The 16144-nt window shown below is 41.6% G+C and overlaps 1 protein-coding gene across 1 annotated transcript; it reads left to right on the top strand.

The window, feature by feature from the left end:
• The first annotated feature begins 247 nt into the window (after window positions 1-247).
• SFT2D2 (SFT2 domain containing 2) lies at window positions 248-6526 on the top strand. The gene is made up of 8 exons (XM_085071567.1): window positions 248-350; window positions 659-745; window positions 1049-1134; window positions 2222-2303; window positions 4390-4425; window positions 4552-4610; window positions 5368-5397; window positions 6022-6526. The coding sequence occupies exons 1-8, from the start codon at window positions 288-290 to the stop codon at window positions 6059-6061; spliced, it is 483 nt and encodes a 160-aa protein (XP_084927693.1). The 5' UTR covers window positions 248-287; the 3' UTR covers window positions 6062-6526.
• The last annotated feature ends 9618 nt before the right edge of the window (window positions 6527-16144 follow it).

Genomic DNA, 16144 nt, shown 5'->3' with positions numbered 1-16144 from the left:
GGGGAAAATGAAACCTATATGACTATAAAATGAGTTTTGCTATTGCCAATAATGGATTCGAAAGTGCTGGGAGGAGGTAGGATCCATGCGCATCCGGACTACATCCCCCGGCAGCCTGCGCGCCGCGCCGCTGCCTTCCCCTACCTGCGGCGCGCAGGTGCCTGCCGGGGCTGGTAGTCCCTGAGGAGGGAAGGGAAGGGCAGGGAAGGGAAGGGAAGGGAAGGGAAGGGAAGGGAAGGGAAGGGAAGGGAAGGGCAGGGCATTCCGGGCGGGCGGGGTGCGGAGCCATGGACAAGCTGAAGCGGGTGCTGAGCGGCCGCGACGCGGAGGAGCCGAGCGGCCTGGCCGAGGTAGCGCTGCGCTGCCGCTCCCCTCTCTCCCGGGCGGGGGGACTCGGCCACCCCTCCCCGGGGTGCTGGGCGGAGTGGCGGAGCCCCCACCGCCGAGAAGTCGCGGCTGGCGGGGCCGGGCTGTCCCGCGTGGGCTCCGCCAGCGCTCCCCCGCTTGTCCCGGCGCCTCGGCATCCCCCTTGCCGCGGGGACACAGCGGGTGCCCGAACGGGACACGGCGCGGCGTCTGAGAGGAAGTTTGCGCGCTTGGTGGGAGGCAAGAGCTGCAAGTAAACAAGTTTCACTTTTGTTCTTCTCCTCGTTTCCAGTTTATCGATGCGACTTCGTTAAGTTGGGGCACCCGAGTGAAAGGCTTCGTTGCGTGTTTTGCGATTGGATGCCTGTGCTCGATCTTGGTAAGGACTTTTTGCCAGATCTCCCCAGTGTTTGAGTTTAGGGAGCCCAGATAATTACAGCCTTGCTCTGCTGCTGCTTGATTTTTCCGAGTCTCCGTGGAGATGTCTGACTCGGCTCCAGTTAGATGCAATACACCGACTCTTAACAAGAATGCTAATTTACTTTTGTATGTGTGATTCTGCAGTTTGGCTTTAAGTTTGCCTAAGATTTCTTTTGTGATGTGATACTTCTTGGTTAAATATATTTGTTTCAATTAGAAAGCTGTTAATTTTTACCCCCTCTCTCTAAATGTTCCCTTTTAGGGTAGTTGTCTGCTATGGATACCAAAGAAAGGGCTGGTACTCTTTGCAGTGTTTTATACTCTGGGGAATATTGCATCTCTTGGGAGGTAAGAGTCTTTATGTATTATTTCCCTAACGCAGATGAGAAACTAAAGCAGAATGATAATGCATGAGTGGTAGAAACAGTTGCATTTGTGAGAGAAGATTTGCTTTTGTAGACAATTTTCTTGTTGAATTTTACAGAACAGTATTTTTCCAGTAGTGCCCTGAAATGCTAAAGAAAATTTCAATTTTGTGTATTGTTATTAGTAGTGTATTCAAGGTAAAAGTTGCTCATCAGTAAACAAGAATCAAACTCATGCTTTGAGCATTGAGGTTTTTTAATTTTGTTGGTTCCTGTTTCCCAAGATAAAAGTAATTCTTCACCACTTTGCATTTGGCAGTGTTCTGTGTGTTTTGGTGAATATATTCAGGGCAGTTTGTCTGCCAGGGCAAGCATATGTGGTAAGAATTCATGGCCATCGAGGTTCCTGAAGCAAAGTCCTACAGACCTTGTGACAGGCCAGACTTCCTGTGATTGTGGAAACCTAGCATGATGTAAGAAAGCATAAATAATGGGACTGGAAGTAATATGTTAATGAGGCAGAATAATATAGTATATGGGACAGAAATACCACTTTAGATAAAACTTCCTTTTTGTATAATTCATCCAGTATCCATCACCAGGGCTCTAAATGAGGGCTGCAGATCTGGTAAGGGATCAGAGAATGGATCCAGGCCTGAAAACAGACTTTTATGTAGAGGAAGTGAGCTGGATTACCTGGCAATCCATGTAGAGCCTCTGTTGATGGTATTCTTGAAAAGCAGATGTAAAAAGCATTTTTGAAAAGCAGGTTAGAAAAGCATCTGTCAGGGGTGATCTGGTTGGAGCTAACCTTGACCTATGCTTCTAACTTGATAGTTCTGTTGTGCTTATGTGAGTTTTAACTGAACAAGTGTGAATAAAATTATAAATACTTTGCACCAAGAAAAGTAGGAATGGATTTTGTCTCATTGTATAATCCCATTTCTTTTGTTATGCAGCACTGATTGCCATAACATCATGTTGCCCCTATGGCAGCAGACAATTTCATCTTACCCAGTTTCACTTTTGCCTTTCTCATTTCTGTGTTCATCTTGACTTGTTTTTCACAGCACTATGTTTCTTATGGGACCAATGAAACAATTGAAGAAGATGTTTGAGCCTACACGTTTGATTGCTACTATTGTTATGCTAGTGAGTATCAAAGGAGTCAGTTTTGACTCATGCAAACCTGGGAACAATTTTCATTATGAGGTCCTTTCATATCCATTGACCCAGTTATGTCTCAGGGTGTATCTGGGGCTTTTTTTTGTTTGTGTTTTTTCTTCTTTTCTTAAAATATCAAGCACTACACATCTGCTATAGTGGAAAGGTGAGTGTAGCAGCAGAAAAGCACCTCTCTGTTGGGCAAGACTGAGCTGAAGCCAGGTTGTTTTGCTAAATGAGCATTAAGGGCCTGTGGCTGGTGTGCATGAACCATGCATGTGGTTTTTTAGGGTGCTTGAAGTCACAACATCATATTTTACATGTTGCCTCAGAAACAAATGATGGGACTCTAGTTTTTTTTTAAGTTGTCCTACGGATGTTGCTAGGTATTTTATTTTGCATAATTGTGTCTTTTTATATTCTGATTGTCTTGAAAGAGCTGTGTAGGTATTTCTACCTTGATAAAATCATCTCTTCCTGAAAAGCAGCTGGGGAAACTCTGTGCCTTGGTCACCTTGCATTAGGGATCATCCCAGGTGCCTGATAGCTTCAGGATTTGAAACTTGTATGATAGAATGAACTTGCAAATTCAGCATTCAGTGGAGTCACCCTTGGAATAATTTTATTTTAAAAAGATGAAAGTTGTAGCAAACCTTGTGCTTTGTGTTTGACGCTTTGTGTTTGACCTTGACGCTTTGTGTGTCTCTGTGCGTGAAAGTTGCTAAGTGTCAGACTGACTCTTCTGTGAAGTATATGGGTTTTTTTGTCACTGCAACTTTCCCATTTTCTCTTGGCAAGTCAAAAATCTGAAAGGTGGTATAACTTGCATGAAACTCCCATTTTCAGTCTGAATGTCTTCAGAGTATTTGCTTGGCATCAGCACTTCCAAATTTCTCTTTACACATCCAGAGATGCCTCAGAGCTTGAGAAACTGACTGTGTATTCTTGCAGATCCAAGCAAGAAGGTACTGCTTGGTGTGTGTGTTTTGTATGCATTGAGGATGCCTGGAGTCAGGAGAATGCCTGGAATGTTGTTCACTGGGATAAAGCAAGTCTTTAAATGTATGATGCAGTATTTAGACCAATATACAAATCACCACCTTAAAACTAATGGAAGAACTGCATTTATGGTTAGTACTCCCAGTTGAGGTCAAGTGTAGAATTTCTTTGGCAATGCATGTCTTAGTGTCTGAATATGCAGTACTATATCTCTTTTTTTTCCACTCTAGCAGAAAAATGCACAACATAATCTCTAGTGGCACAATGGTACATATGTATCTAAAGGCTGTTATTTGTTGATGAAGGAAGATGAATTAATCAGCATCTATCATAGATAAATGAGCTATCATGTCTTAAATTGAAAATGAAAACCAGTAGGAGACTTCTGTTAAAACTGAGGGTTAAAGCAGAAAATAATCCAAAATGTCCTACTACCCCCCAAGATTTTACCTGTAGTAAAGAAAGGAAAACACAGTGCAACTCCAAAAACAGAAGTGCTGATTTGAATGACTGTGCCTTACTTAAATAAATACACAGGAGAGCTACTAAGCAATAGCCCAAAGTTCTTGAAAGTGTATCACAGTTTTAATTGGTGAACTTCTAAGTAATGATATAACTTTAATCCCATGGTAACCACGTAATCATCAGGAAATGTGCAGAAGCAGAAAAACTAAGAGTGGTAACTGAAAAGTATTTGAAAAGTCTTACTTATGCAAGATGAGGAAATGTGGTGTGTGCCTGTGACACCAAGAAGTGTGTGGGATGGAGTAGAGACCTGCAAAAGAGCTACAGGAACCTCTTCCTCTTGCTCCTTTGCAGCCATAAAATTGTTTTCTGGAGATACCAGGCTGAAATGTCCTGATTGCTTTAATTCACTTCAGAAATGTAATAGTGAGAGCATTTTAAATACAGGGAACTTTTAAATACACAGAATTCTTATGATGCAGGATTGAATAAAACTGTGAAATGGTGTAATTAATTTCTATCTCTGTGAGGGGCCTCATTACAGTGTTGAAATATCTATAGAAACTGGAGCTGTTTCTATTTTTAATTAAAATAATTTGTTTTCTTCTAGTTGTGCCTCATACTAACACTGTGTTCTGCTTTCTGGGTGAGTACTGCAGTGCTGTATGTATATATTACTGGAGTTAATGTAACTGGAGTATATTTTTAAAGTAAGAATCTTACACTGTTGTCTCTGCTGTGTTTCTTCCCCCCTCCCCTCTCTCCCCTCCAGTGGCGTAAGGCAGGACTTGCACTGCTTTTCTGCATCCTACAGTTCTTTGCCATGGCATGGTGAGTGATTTCCTCCCTACACACTCCACTTTCTGTTGCACCTGACATCAGTAGCTGAATTGTGAGTGGATTTTGACCTTGTGTGAGTTAGAGGGAAGGAAAATCTTTAGCTTGTCAATCCCTTAGGTTCAAGGCAATGCATCAGTGAGGAGCTGACCTGTTCCCACTTCCTGGTGTCTCACACCACTGCAGAGGCTTTGGAGACAGAGCTCAGGGCTCTTTGTACATTTCTGGAGGAAGTTCCTTTGAACATGTTTGATTTCTCTGAGCTTGAACTAAACTTGGTTTTTTTCCTTTCCCATTCAAATCAATTTGTTGCCTACTGTCTGGTATTCCTCTTTTACACTGTCCTGAATTTGTCTTGTTCAGAGACCCAGTTATGCCAATCAAATTGTCAATGCTCTTTGTGTTAACATATGGTCTGTGCAAGGTCAACAAAGGAGTGCACAAACTGATATGGACACCTAGCAGCCATCAAGACTAATCCTGCCTACCTGTAGGTGTTAAAACATGCAGAATACTGGATGCAGGAGAGCTCTGTTTAAAATGCTTTCACAATATCCCCCTCTGTTTTACCATAGTGTTTCATACCCTGGCTGGGCTAAGATGACTTGCAAGGATACTCCTTCCTGTTGCTCACAAACTCAGAGCTTCATTTTGATTGTGTATCTTGCAGTTTAGAGTATCAGAGGGGTTCTTTTTTGTCACTCTACAAAAATCTCACATGAAAAGTAACTTTCAAAATCTTTCTTCTTAGGTACAGCATTTCCTTCATACCATATGCAAGGTAAGCTCCCCTGTTCCCTTACTCTTCATCATTTTGAGGTTTAATTATACAGAAGATCACTGTAGAGAAGCATTGTAATGTGTGGCTTTGGAAGCTTTTCCATGTGCAGGAAATACACGTAGTTAAATCTGAAAATGAAAGTAAGCATCTTATCTAGTGGGAGAACACAAATGAAAAAAATGAGAGGGCTTCCCATAGAAATGTGTAAGTCTGCTGACCACATGCAGAAAGAACATAAGGTTTGCCTTTGGAATGCCTAAATGTTGGTCCAAAATGCTACTAGACAAAATGCTACAAGACTTTTCAATGTGTCCCTTTTGTCCTGTTCTCCCCCATGGGCACTACTCTGTGCACACAGTTCTCTCTCCTGCCCCATACTCCACCCTTCTCCTGTGCCTCAGTGCAGCCTTGCAGGTGTCATTGCCACAGCAGGTGGGCACTGAGCAGACCTGCTTGTCTCTGAGATGTCTGTGTAGTCATGCAAATCATATTAATGCAATTAATACATGATCAGCTGATCTCTACAGTCCTCAGTGTCAGTGTGATAGCTGCAGGGAATGACTCTTATCAAGTAACATAACTGAGGTGACTCTGGTGTGTTTTTTTTCTTTCTCCTGCCTCTAGGGATGCTGTGAAGAAATGTGTGTCCGTCTGTCTGTCCTAATACTGGCTGCCTCACAAAGTTCTAGGAAGGTTGAGGTAGAACTGTGTTGAGATCACCATGTCGTGTAGTTTCCTACTTCTGTCTTAAACACGTGCCTTTCAGCTGCTTGTTAGAAGCTCCTCGTGTTACACCCAGAGTCTGCAGCGGCTTGGGTTTTTGTAAGCAGTGGTGTCTGTGGGACAGGGTGTTTGTGATCAAATGAAATTCACTCTGCTAGAAGAATTGGGCAGAGATCCACAATTTGTTATGATAATTCTTGCACAAATTCATGCATTTGGTTTTGCAAAAGTTTCAAAGTAATACGCGAAGTCTGTAAAATGAAGACCTTGGCTCTGATTGGACTCTGCCAGTTCTAGAGTTGCAAATTGATTCCTTACCAACAACTTGGGATTTTTTAAAATAGCCTTATGTCACTTAATCTTTGCACTGTTTGCCTTGGATAATGGAATATTGGTATTCTTTCTTTTCCTGTCTCTCTTGCAATTTTTTAGGTTTATGAGACTTCTAAAAGATGTAATTCTGAAGTCAAACACTGTTTTGGACTAACCATGAAATGTTTGCATCTTTAATGGAGTATTTAATTTTCAGTCTATAATGATAGTGTTTCCTTGAAGTACATGAAAGGGACTGTGAAAACTTGTTCCAGTAGGAAAAGCTGGACTGGTAAAATAAGGTTCATTGATGTTTTCAGCTACCAGGAACCTGAGTTCTTTTCCTTGCTTACAGCTCATGGAAGCTGACATATTTCACATTAAGTGAGGTGCTTCTTTTCTCCTCCAGCTGTAGCATAAGAGCAATGCAAAGGACATGGTAGACAAGCAATAAGGGAATTTATGTATGTCCTTTCTCAAAGGACAAACTGTCATAAGGTAGAAGTAGCCTCTTGTTTTTTAGCAACCTGGGTCAGGGAGAAGACATTTTCTTCTGAACTTGTAAATAAGTTAAAACATTTCTCTTTGGTTTTTTTGCAAGTGGAATCAGTTCTGTTTCTGCCAAAACTCTTGCACACACTGGTGAACCTTCTGTCCATGGAGGAGAAAGCACAATATTCTGTTGCTTGCCGTAGCAAGGAAAGTGTGTAACAATCCTGCTGCCAGCCCCAAACAAGAGCTGAGCCGTGGGTATCCAAATTCCAAGGTCACTCTGTGTTCTCTTTATCCTCTGAGCTATGTATAATAATTTACTCCCACAGCATTGCAGTGGTCAGTTTAATACCTGAGCACAGGTTCCTGCTTCTGCTGTGTGAGATACTGTTTACCTGCTCTCCCCTTTCCTTTTGCCAAACTGTCTTGCTGGAGTCCGTGTTTAAGGTGGTGATTATTCAGTGCACTCTGGTAGGATCTGAAGCCTCTCTTCCTCAATCTACCAAGAGTTTAGTTGTTTAAGAGCATTGTGTTTGCATAGCAAGTGTATCCTTGACTTGTACCACAAAGATTTTAATGTAGGGAAAACCTAGAACTATTTGGCATTAAAATATAAGCTCACAGTGAAGGCAAATAGTTCTATGGCTTCCAGAAAGTTACTAAGAAATCAGTTAATCCAAAATCTTAAATTTAAGTGTCCTTCTGATAATTTGTAAAGCACAGTACCATCCAGCTGATAGGGTCCTCTAAAAAAAAAAAATTAAAGATTTGCTTTTGCAGATGATGTGAAAGAGATTTTGATAAGCATTTAGTGGATTCCAGGTGGCCAGAATTACTGCTGCAAAGGCATTTGAATGGAAAATGCCACCTTGGAAACATGGCACTGATGTTGGGGTAAATCAATTATACGCGTTCAAGTGCTATGTCCTGGTGCTTTTTTTATCTCCCAGGATTTAGAAATTAGTGTTGAAATAACTATGTTGGCTGTTACTCTTCTTGAAAAGAAGAATTGGTTAAATGCCCAAGAGAGACTGGGAATTAAAGAAAACTGATACTTTTTTTCCCTTGCTGATCTAAGACAAGTGTCTAAACTGATGTGTGTCTTTTTTATCAGGGAGTAAGTTCAATTTACATCTAATTTACATCTGTCAAAGGACCTATGCTAGTCTTTTCTTAGGTCTTTGATAATGTTTACAGAATTCCTTTCTATAAGGGAAATTTAAATGCAACCCTAATGCCTTTTACATTCCAATATTCCTTTATTTTAATATCGCTTAATGTCCCTGGAAAAAGCTACAAGTATGGTATACATTGTTTCTCCTTCCACTCTCCAGCAAAGTTATGTTGACTCAGATCATCATTCCAGGTTCAGCAGCCAAGATAATGGATTTGGCTTCTGAGGTTCCTATTTTGGTTACTTCAGTTTAGGAGGAGTAAAAGGCTTTTGCTTATTCCTTGGCTAGCTTAGGCAGGATTCTGGTAGCCTGACTCTCTGATAGTTCCTCTGGAAGAACAATAGAATTGGATATGCTGGTTGTTAGGTTTTCAACTTGCAGAGTAGCTAACTAGAACCTTTTGGCTGGCTCTTGTGAGCACAGCCATTTAGAAGTAGGAAATTTATAAAACTGCCAGTACATAGCAGGTAAACTTAAATGGATTTTTTTTTCCTTTCCCTCTCTCTCAGTTTAAAACTGTAATTTCAGCTTCACAGCCTTTTATTCAGTAAAAGAGAAGAACAAATCTTCATTTGACTGCACAGCACATGAGGCTAAGCAACTGTGCCCTTACAGGAAGGGAACCCAAGGGGAGGTGGCAAGGACACAAGGGTCACCAGAGTGCCACTGGGGTTTATGTTGCCCTTTGGTGTTGTATTTCGTTCCTGGGGAGGTCAGACAGCAGGAGAGACTTGCCAGATTCTTGCCAATACGTGAGACATACTCAGGGTTTGCTGCTTCATCTACAAGCAGTTTTGATTTAAAACAGCTCCATCAGAACAAAACTCTTAAGATTCTTACTCACTTACAAGCAGTTGTGTAGATTTAACAGGTTTAACAGCAAAAGAAATTTCCACTTACTGAAGTACTTTATTTTATATGATTTTTATATAACCAGGAAGTAAACGGCATGAATATTCCCTCTTGAGCAGTTTTCAATCTGAGTTAGATTATACCATTTTGCCTTTTTTTTTTTTTTTTGGTCATTAAAGCTGCTTTGTGTTACATTTTGTTAGCATCAGCTTTGGTTGTCCTCTTGGCAGGAAGCATGGTGGGCATTTCTGAAGCTTTCTATCTCACAGTTCTTCAGGGCAGGGATGTTTGTTGTGTGTGCTCTACTGCAAATAGTGAGTTCATGGTTTAAATCACAAAGCTCCTTCCTTCCCCAAAGTCCTTGCTCAGTTGCCTACAGCACTTAATTCAAGGCTGACTTCCCTAAAGAAACTTGTTTGCTGTTAGGTGCCCATCCCAGTAGGATTTGGTGTTCTACCAGAAAGTGCTTTTTTCCCAGCCTCACTGGTGACCAGCTTGTCCACTTTTTTTACTTTTTGCAATACAGATAATGTAACCTCAGCCAAGCAGCCTTAGTGTACAGTTCTAGCAGGAAATTTGTGTATCCTGGATCAGCAGGCTTCCCAGCTATAGTAGAAATGGAAATGGGGAGGATGGTAATAATCTGTTCCCAAAGTACTGAGACTCTATACATTGAAATGTGGGGGTTTTTTCACTACTTCAAGGTTGTGCTCTGTTTTATGTGATAAAGTCCGTTATGAATACTGGTACTATCTGAAATGGTTCTATGCTGATGATGTGAACAATTTAATCTCATTTAGTGTTTACAGTAATAAGATTGTTCATGAGCTGTTACAAAAACCAAGGAAGAATTTTCTGCCACAAGTTGGAATTCTTTTCAGGAACCATGTTTTCAAAACAAAAGTGTGCTGGGCTCTGTGTGTGCCTCCAACTTCCTGAAACGGCTCTTGCTTCATTTTGGTACTTGAGCATGTTCATGAAAGTGAGATCACTGTGCTCTTGCAAACTGAGGAGGAGGAGGAGGATGTTTAAACATGTTTGTCTTAAATACTGATGTTTACAACCATGGCAAACACTGACCGTGTTGGAGAGAAAGCACAGAAATGGTGTATTGTCTTAAAACCCTGTGCCTCGCTGTAATGTGACCACTAAATTTTTTAACAGCTGTGGAATTGTTTTGTAAAATAAAAACCAAACTCAGAAATTCTCTGCAATGTTTTATACTGTTACTGATTCTGTTTGCTGATGTGCTTTTTCTATGTATTGACTCTGTTTGATTTATACTTTGATATCTTTCTTCTAACTTACAGCTTTCTCTGTAATGAGACCTTTACAAGTGCTATTTTTTTCCTTCAATAAAGCTATCACTGCATTAAATGAATTTTTGTTATGGTTAATGCAGCTTTTTTAATGATGCTGATTCTGCAGATGATGCTGAAATTGCTGTGGGTAGTTTGTTTTGTTTTGTTTTGTTTGTGTGTTTGGGGGGTTTTTTTGGGTTTTTTTTTGTTTAAAGTTATTGTCCTGTCCTCACTTCCTTTGCTGTGCACGTAACACGCACTGCTGGGAGTAGTTTTTCTGTCACCAGTGTTTTGCAGCAGCATCGCCCAGCAGTTGCACCTAGACAACTGGTTGACACAGCTGGAGTTACTAAGGTGAGGATGATATTTTTATTACTTTGTATTTCTTTACCTCAAGAGCCAACCTAGATATGCCAACAAACTATCCTTAGTCTGTGCTACAGAGAAAATAATGCCTGGTGCTGTTCTGTTAGCAAGGACAACAGGAAGCAGCATGCCTCTGAAATAAATATACTCTGAGTGCTGATGTACTCTCAATAAAATGTAAATGAAGTAAAATATCAATGATTTATGAATGTGTGTTAAAAATTAGAGTCAATTACTTCTTTTCTAAACTTTCAAAAAGCTGGTCTGTTTAAGTGTGTGCCTAATATGCATCCAAAGACTTGCTGTGGTTTAATATCCTTTGGCAGTGTGTCAAGGCTGTGCATCAGGCTGTTCAGGGTATGTTACACTTTCTCCTAATTGTCAGGCAGGTGGTTTTTTTCCTGTCTACAAGCGTGGTGGTGAGACTTGTGTGCTGTGGGAGACTATTAAGTTTTCAATGACCTTTTTTTTCCTTGTTTTTTTTTTTTTTTCTTAAATGATTCTTCTAAGCAAGCTCTGTCTTGCAGCTGCCTCAACAGAAATTTCTGTCCTACAGGAAACTCCAAAGGTGCTTGGACTACAAGCAGCAGCCTTTCTTCTGTAGTCTAGAAACCTAGGGGGTTGCATTTTATCTTTTTGGAAAGGTTAGAGCATCCAGGGAATGTCAGGAAAGCTTGATATATCTATATCATATCAAGACAACTGTGATTCCTCAAAGGGCCATAAATCCTTTCTATGTCTAATAGCTTGGAGGTGTTTGCTTGCCTAATGCAACCTCCTGCATAACAACAAAGCTGTTGAACTTTGCCACTTCATTCTCATGCTGAGGTCTTCATACTTGAATGATAAAAAAAAACCAAAACCAAAACTAAGTGAAGTCTTCATTTGAAATCCTTAAGCAGTGATCAGCTGCCCTAAAGTGCATTCTGTCGATGAATGACTTTGCTCCTCAGAAATGCTCTGAAAGGGTTTGTCAGTATCTAGTCCCTGAATCCCATCACCTTGCATTCAAAGTCCCCAGCATTCAAATTCGGTGACAAGGCCCCTTTTGTTTGCTCCTTTCCCTACTCCTTCCCCAAGTTCTGATTTGAAAGAGAAGGTATTTCCTGAGTGTGAGCCATTCAAAGGTGGGGGTTGATAGTTATTTCCATCACTTACTTGCACCTTTCCTATTGAGCTCAGCCTTTATTGCAGCACATGTGGGGATACAGGCTTGTAACTGCCCAGCCATGAAGTGCTGGATGCTCCTAAAGGGGAAAAATTTTGCTTTTCTCATTTTTAGAAGAAAGCTGCTGATGAATTAGAAATGGAATAGTCTATCTAAGCTGCCAATCTTTGGGATTGATATTTTAAGTTAGCCTGGTTGAAACCCTTTTAAGTTTCTCTTGCATTCCCTTGTGGCATGTCTAAGAGAAGTTATTCCCAAGAATTCGTGCTTTAAAACCTCTGTGGGAATAAGGGTGGAGTAACATGGGTGTAGTGTAAAAATGGTACAATGAGAGTGTCGTCTGGTCAATGTGATTTCCTTGTAGCTCTGAAGGGCTGTCATGTCCTAAAAGCTGGAGAAGCACTGAGAGCTGGAGAGGGACTGTATTCAGGGGCACATAGTGACAGGACAAGGGTGAATGGCTTCAGACTGAAAGAGGGGAGGTTAGATTAAGGATTAGGAAGAAATCCTTTACTGTGAGAGTAGTGAGGCACAGGAACAGATTGCCCAGAGAGGCTCTTGGTGCCCCATCCTTGGAAGTGTTCAGGACCAGGCTGGATGGGGCTCTGAGCAGCCTGGTCTGGTGGAAGATGTCCCTGCCCATGGAACAAGGCTGGAATGAGATGATCTTGAAGGTCCCTTCCAACCCAAACCATTCTGGGATGCAATATGTGGTGTGAAAACAAAATATCATGGGCAAGTACTTGTGTGGTTTCTGGTTGTGTGTAACAGGATGTGTCAGGCTCACCGCTTTTGAGAGAATCAACTGCTTTAACAGAGTTATACTTGCAACTTGTTAACCCTCACAGTTAGCAGAAAGCTTTAACCTACACATCCAGGTCAAAAGTGCATGTTTTGTTCGCCCAATAAACACTGAATGTATTACTTTTGTTCTGAGATGTTTTAAGTAGAACTTAAAGCTTTGTTTAAAATCTCTTACTTTTTTATTATTTTCTGATCTCAAAGATGGGAACAGCAATAGTTTCTTCCTCTGGGTGATAATTTATGTCTGAAGACAGCAGTGAAGATCTTCAAGTAGAAAAAACAAATAAGGGGAAAGTATAATTATTGTTTCAAACAAACTAAGTTACATTTATCACCAGCCTGACTGCATATATTTGGTTTGCTGTCAATATCTTGGTGAGGGGGCTACAGGGATGGCTTTTCTGAGAAGCTGCCAGAAGTGTCCCATATGTTGACAGAGCCAAGCCCAACTAGTTCCGAGATGAACCACCACTGGCCAAGGCTGAGCCCACCAGTGCCAGTGGTAGCACCTCTTGGGTACCATATTTGAGGAGTAAAAAGCCTTGCACTAATGCAACTGAAGAGATGGGAGAGAATTTGTGAGAGAAACAGCCCTGCAGACACCACGGTCAGTGAAGGAGGGGCAGGAGGTGCTCCAGGCACCAGAGCAGTGATTCCCCTGCAGCCCATGGTGCAGCCCATGGTGCAGCCCATGGTGAGACAGGATGTGCCCCTGCAACTCATGGAGGTCCATATGGATGCAGAGATCACCTGCAGCCCATGCAGCTCCCCACACCAGAGCAGGTGGATGCCCATAGGAGGCTGGGAAGCCCAAGCTGGAGCAGACTCCTGAACAGAGGAGCCCACTCTGGAGTAGGCTTGCTGGCAGGACTTGTGACCCTGCAGAGGACCTACACTGGAGCAGCCTGTTCCTGAAGGATTGCACCCCATGGAAGTGATCCACACTACAGCAGTATGTGATAAACTGCAGGCTGTAGGAAGGACTAATGGAAAAGTTCATAGAGGACTGTTTTCCATGGGAGGGATCCTGTGCTGGAGCAGGGAAGAACGAGAGGATCCTTCCGCTGAGAAGGCCACTGGCAGGGAGGAGGAAGAGAAAATCAGGAGTGAAGTTAGGCTTGGGAAGAAATGGGTGGAGGGAAGGTGTTTTAACATTTGTTTTTATTTCTTACTAGCTTACTCAGTTTTGATTGGTAATAAATTAAACTAATTTCCCCAAGTCAAGTCTGTTTTGCCCATGATGGTAACTGGTGAGTGATCTCTCCCTGTCCTTATTTCAACCTATATGCACCCACCCAGAGTCGACTCATCACACCACATCAGGTTTTTCCTTTGAGGGTTCTTTTTTTTTTCCCCTTCTCTTTTTAGAAAGCAGAAAGATTGCTGTGGAAAGCCTCTCCTGCTCTCTGGGCTCAGAATTAATCTCAGTTATAATCTCAGTTATACCTCCAGACAGGGAGGTATGACTTGAACAAGCTGCCTGCCTCACTGCTAAAAACATACGCAGTAGAAGTTATTGAAACTGTCCCCTCACCCCGACAGTAATGAAAAGGCTAATCTTCTTTAAGTCTCTTCTAGCCTAGCAATCTCTTAAGGGGCTGGATGCATGATTAAAAAACAGAAGGAAAGCAGCTGTCTTTTTATCCTTTCTTAATTATTCCGTGGTAGTTGATAGGTGTTGATTTCCTGGGAGTGTCATGGTGATGGAGGTTACGTTTCCCTGTGTTGTTGGGACTCAGTGTTCAGAGGGGGGTTGGATGAATGCTGCAGTGGGAGCTTTGGAGATGGAAAGAGTGAGTCTTATTTTCTGCAATTTCATCTGATGATGAAGGGCTGCCTTTTACTCAGAAACATGCAGCTAAAGGCCAAAAAACAGCTATCCAGTGTCAAGGCAAGAAAGGCCTCTTTAATTACCTTTTTTGTTTGGCTTTGGTTTTTTTTTCTTTCTTTCTGTGTACCTCACCAGCTGGTGGCCAGGGGCATTTAAGAACGAGCTTAATTAGAAAGTCAAAAATAACCCCTTGCTTTTTCCTGCTGTAACTTGGTGAGTAAAGTCCAGTAAGTATTGCAGGATTGTTCTGATTGTTCTTTCACTGCTCTCACCAGTCCTCATTGATTCATTTAAAATATGAGTTACTAAATTCTTATTAGTAAATTGGAGACAATTGTGAGTGCTGTGCTTGGATTTTGAGCTAGTTCTGACTGGCTATGAGCCACAGGGAGTCTGATCCCTGCTTGGAAGTGCTCAGCTCTCCCAGCTGGGTTTCAGGGAAAGCTTACAATATTGCAGGTTCTGTTAGGAGCATTTTCTGTTCCTTCTGCTGCCCCTACTGATTTGCTTGTCTAATTAAATGGGGAACAAGTGCAAGAGGGATAATAAACATTTTTCTGTCCTTCACGTGTCCCACTTGCAGTGGCACTGGCTGTGAGTCACCAGAACACCTACTCTGCTCCTCTCTAAGCCCAGCTACCTTTTCTTCAAATGTCAGGCTTAGGGAGCTTTAACTTCCAGCCCAAGAAATAAACTACATCTGAGAATGGATTGTTCTCAGTGCCCTGGCATTACCTACAGCTAGTGACATTTATTTGTCTGTGCCTTAGTATCAGCACCTGTAGACTTGGAAAAATCAATCTTGAAAGAAAGCAGGAGAAAGAAGGGATGTTTGGAAAGCATTCCAAGTTGTTATTTAGGTAAATGGAGGGACAAAAGATTAGAGGATGCTCTAACTTCTAAAACAGGCTAAATATTCGAAGTAAATTTCATAGTAAAAATTCAAAGTAAAATGTAATGGTTTTGTTAAATGAAAAGTCAACAATAAACAGATAACTGTGACTGAATCTCCCTGGTTTCTGTTCTGCAGCCCTCTCCCATGGCAGTTGTGTGACACAGAGACAGTGTACAATGCAAAGAAGCCTGATTCATGGAATTGGGTGTGTATTTTAAAGTAAAATCTCAGGCCTAAGTACATTCAGCTGATCGTGTGCTTGCATGCATGCAAACTTGTTATTTCTATGGCTAATTCTTTAAGTTTAGAAAGGTATGTCAGTGGTGAACTGTGCCTTCTGGATATGTGGCTACATACATCACAAATTGCTCTTAGGCTGAACTCTTAGAGCTGAAACACCCTTCCCCATGCTGAAAATAGTAATTGGGCTGCTCCCACTAACCAACCACAGGTAGCCACTCTCATTTTGGAAAATGTTGTGGTTTCAGGCATCCTGAGCTGTGGTAACATACTTAAAAATTCAAACTGTGTGGAAGTCAGGTATTTTAAGTTGTTAGATTTGTGGTTTATTTTTTCCTCTGGACACCAGACTTTTAAGCATCAGACACCTTGTATGAGTGATAACCATAAGCACACAAGTGTTACCTACTTCTGGGATCTAAAAGTGCATTTTATTACTGTGCAGGATACAAGTTCTAGTATGATACTCCAAAGCAAACACGTTCATGCTTCTCCCTTAGGGATGCTAGCTGTAAAAATCCAGTCCAACTGATAAAATACTCCTTTCCCAACTCATTACTGGAACATGTCCATTATCCATTCCTTCCA

Source organism: Lichenostomus cassidix, chromosome 1 (assembly GCF_008360975.1).
Source record: "Lichenostomus cassidix isolate B80296 chromosome 1, HeHo_3.0, whole genome shotgun sequence".
NCBI lineage: Eukaryota > Metazoa > Chordata > Aves > Passeriformes > Meliphagidae > Lichenostomus > Lichenostomus cassidix.
This window is presented reverse-complemented; position numbering and strand designations above follow the sequence as displayed.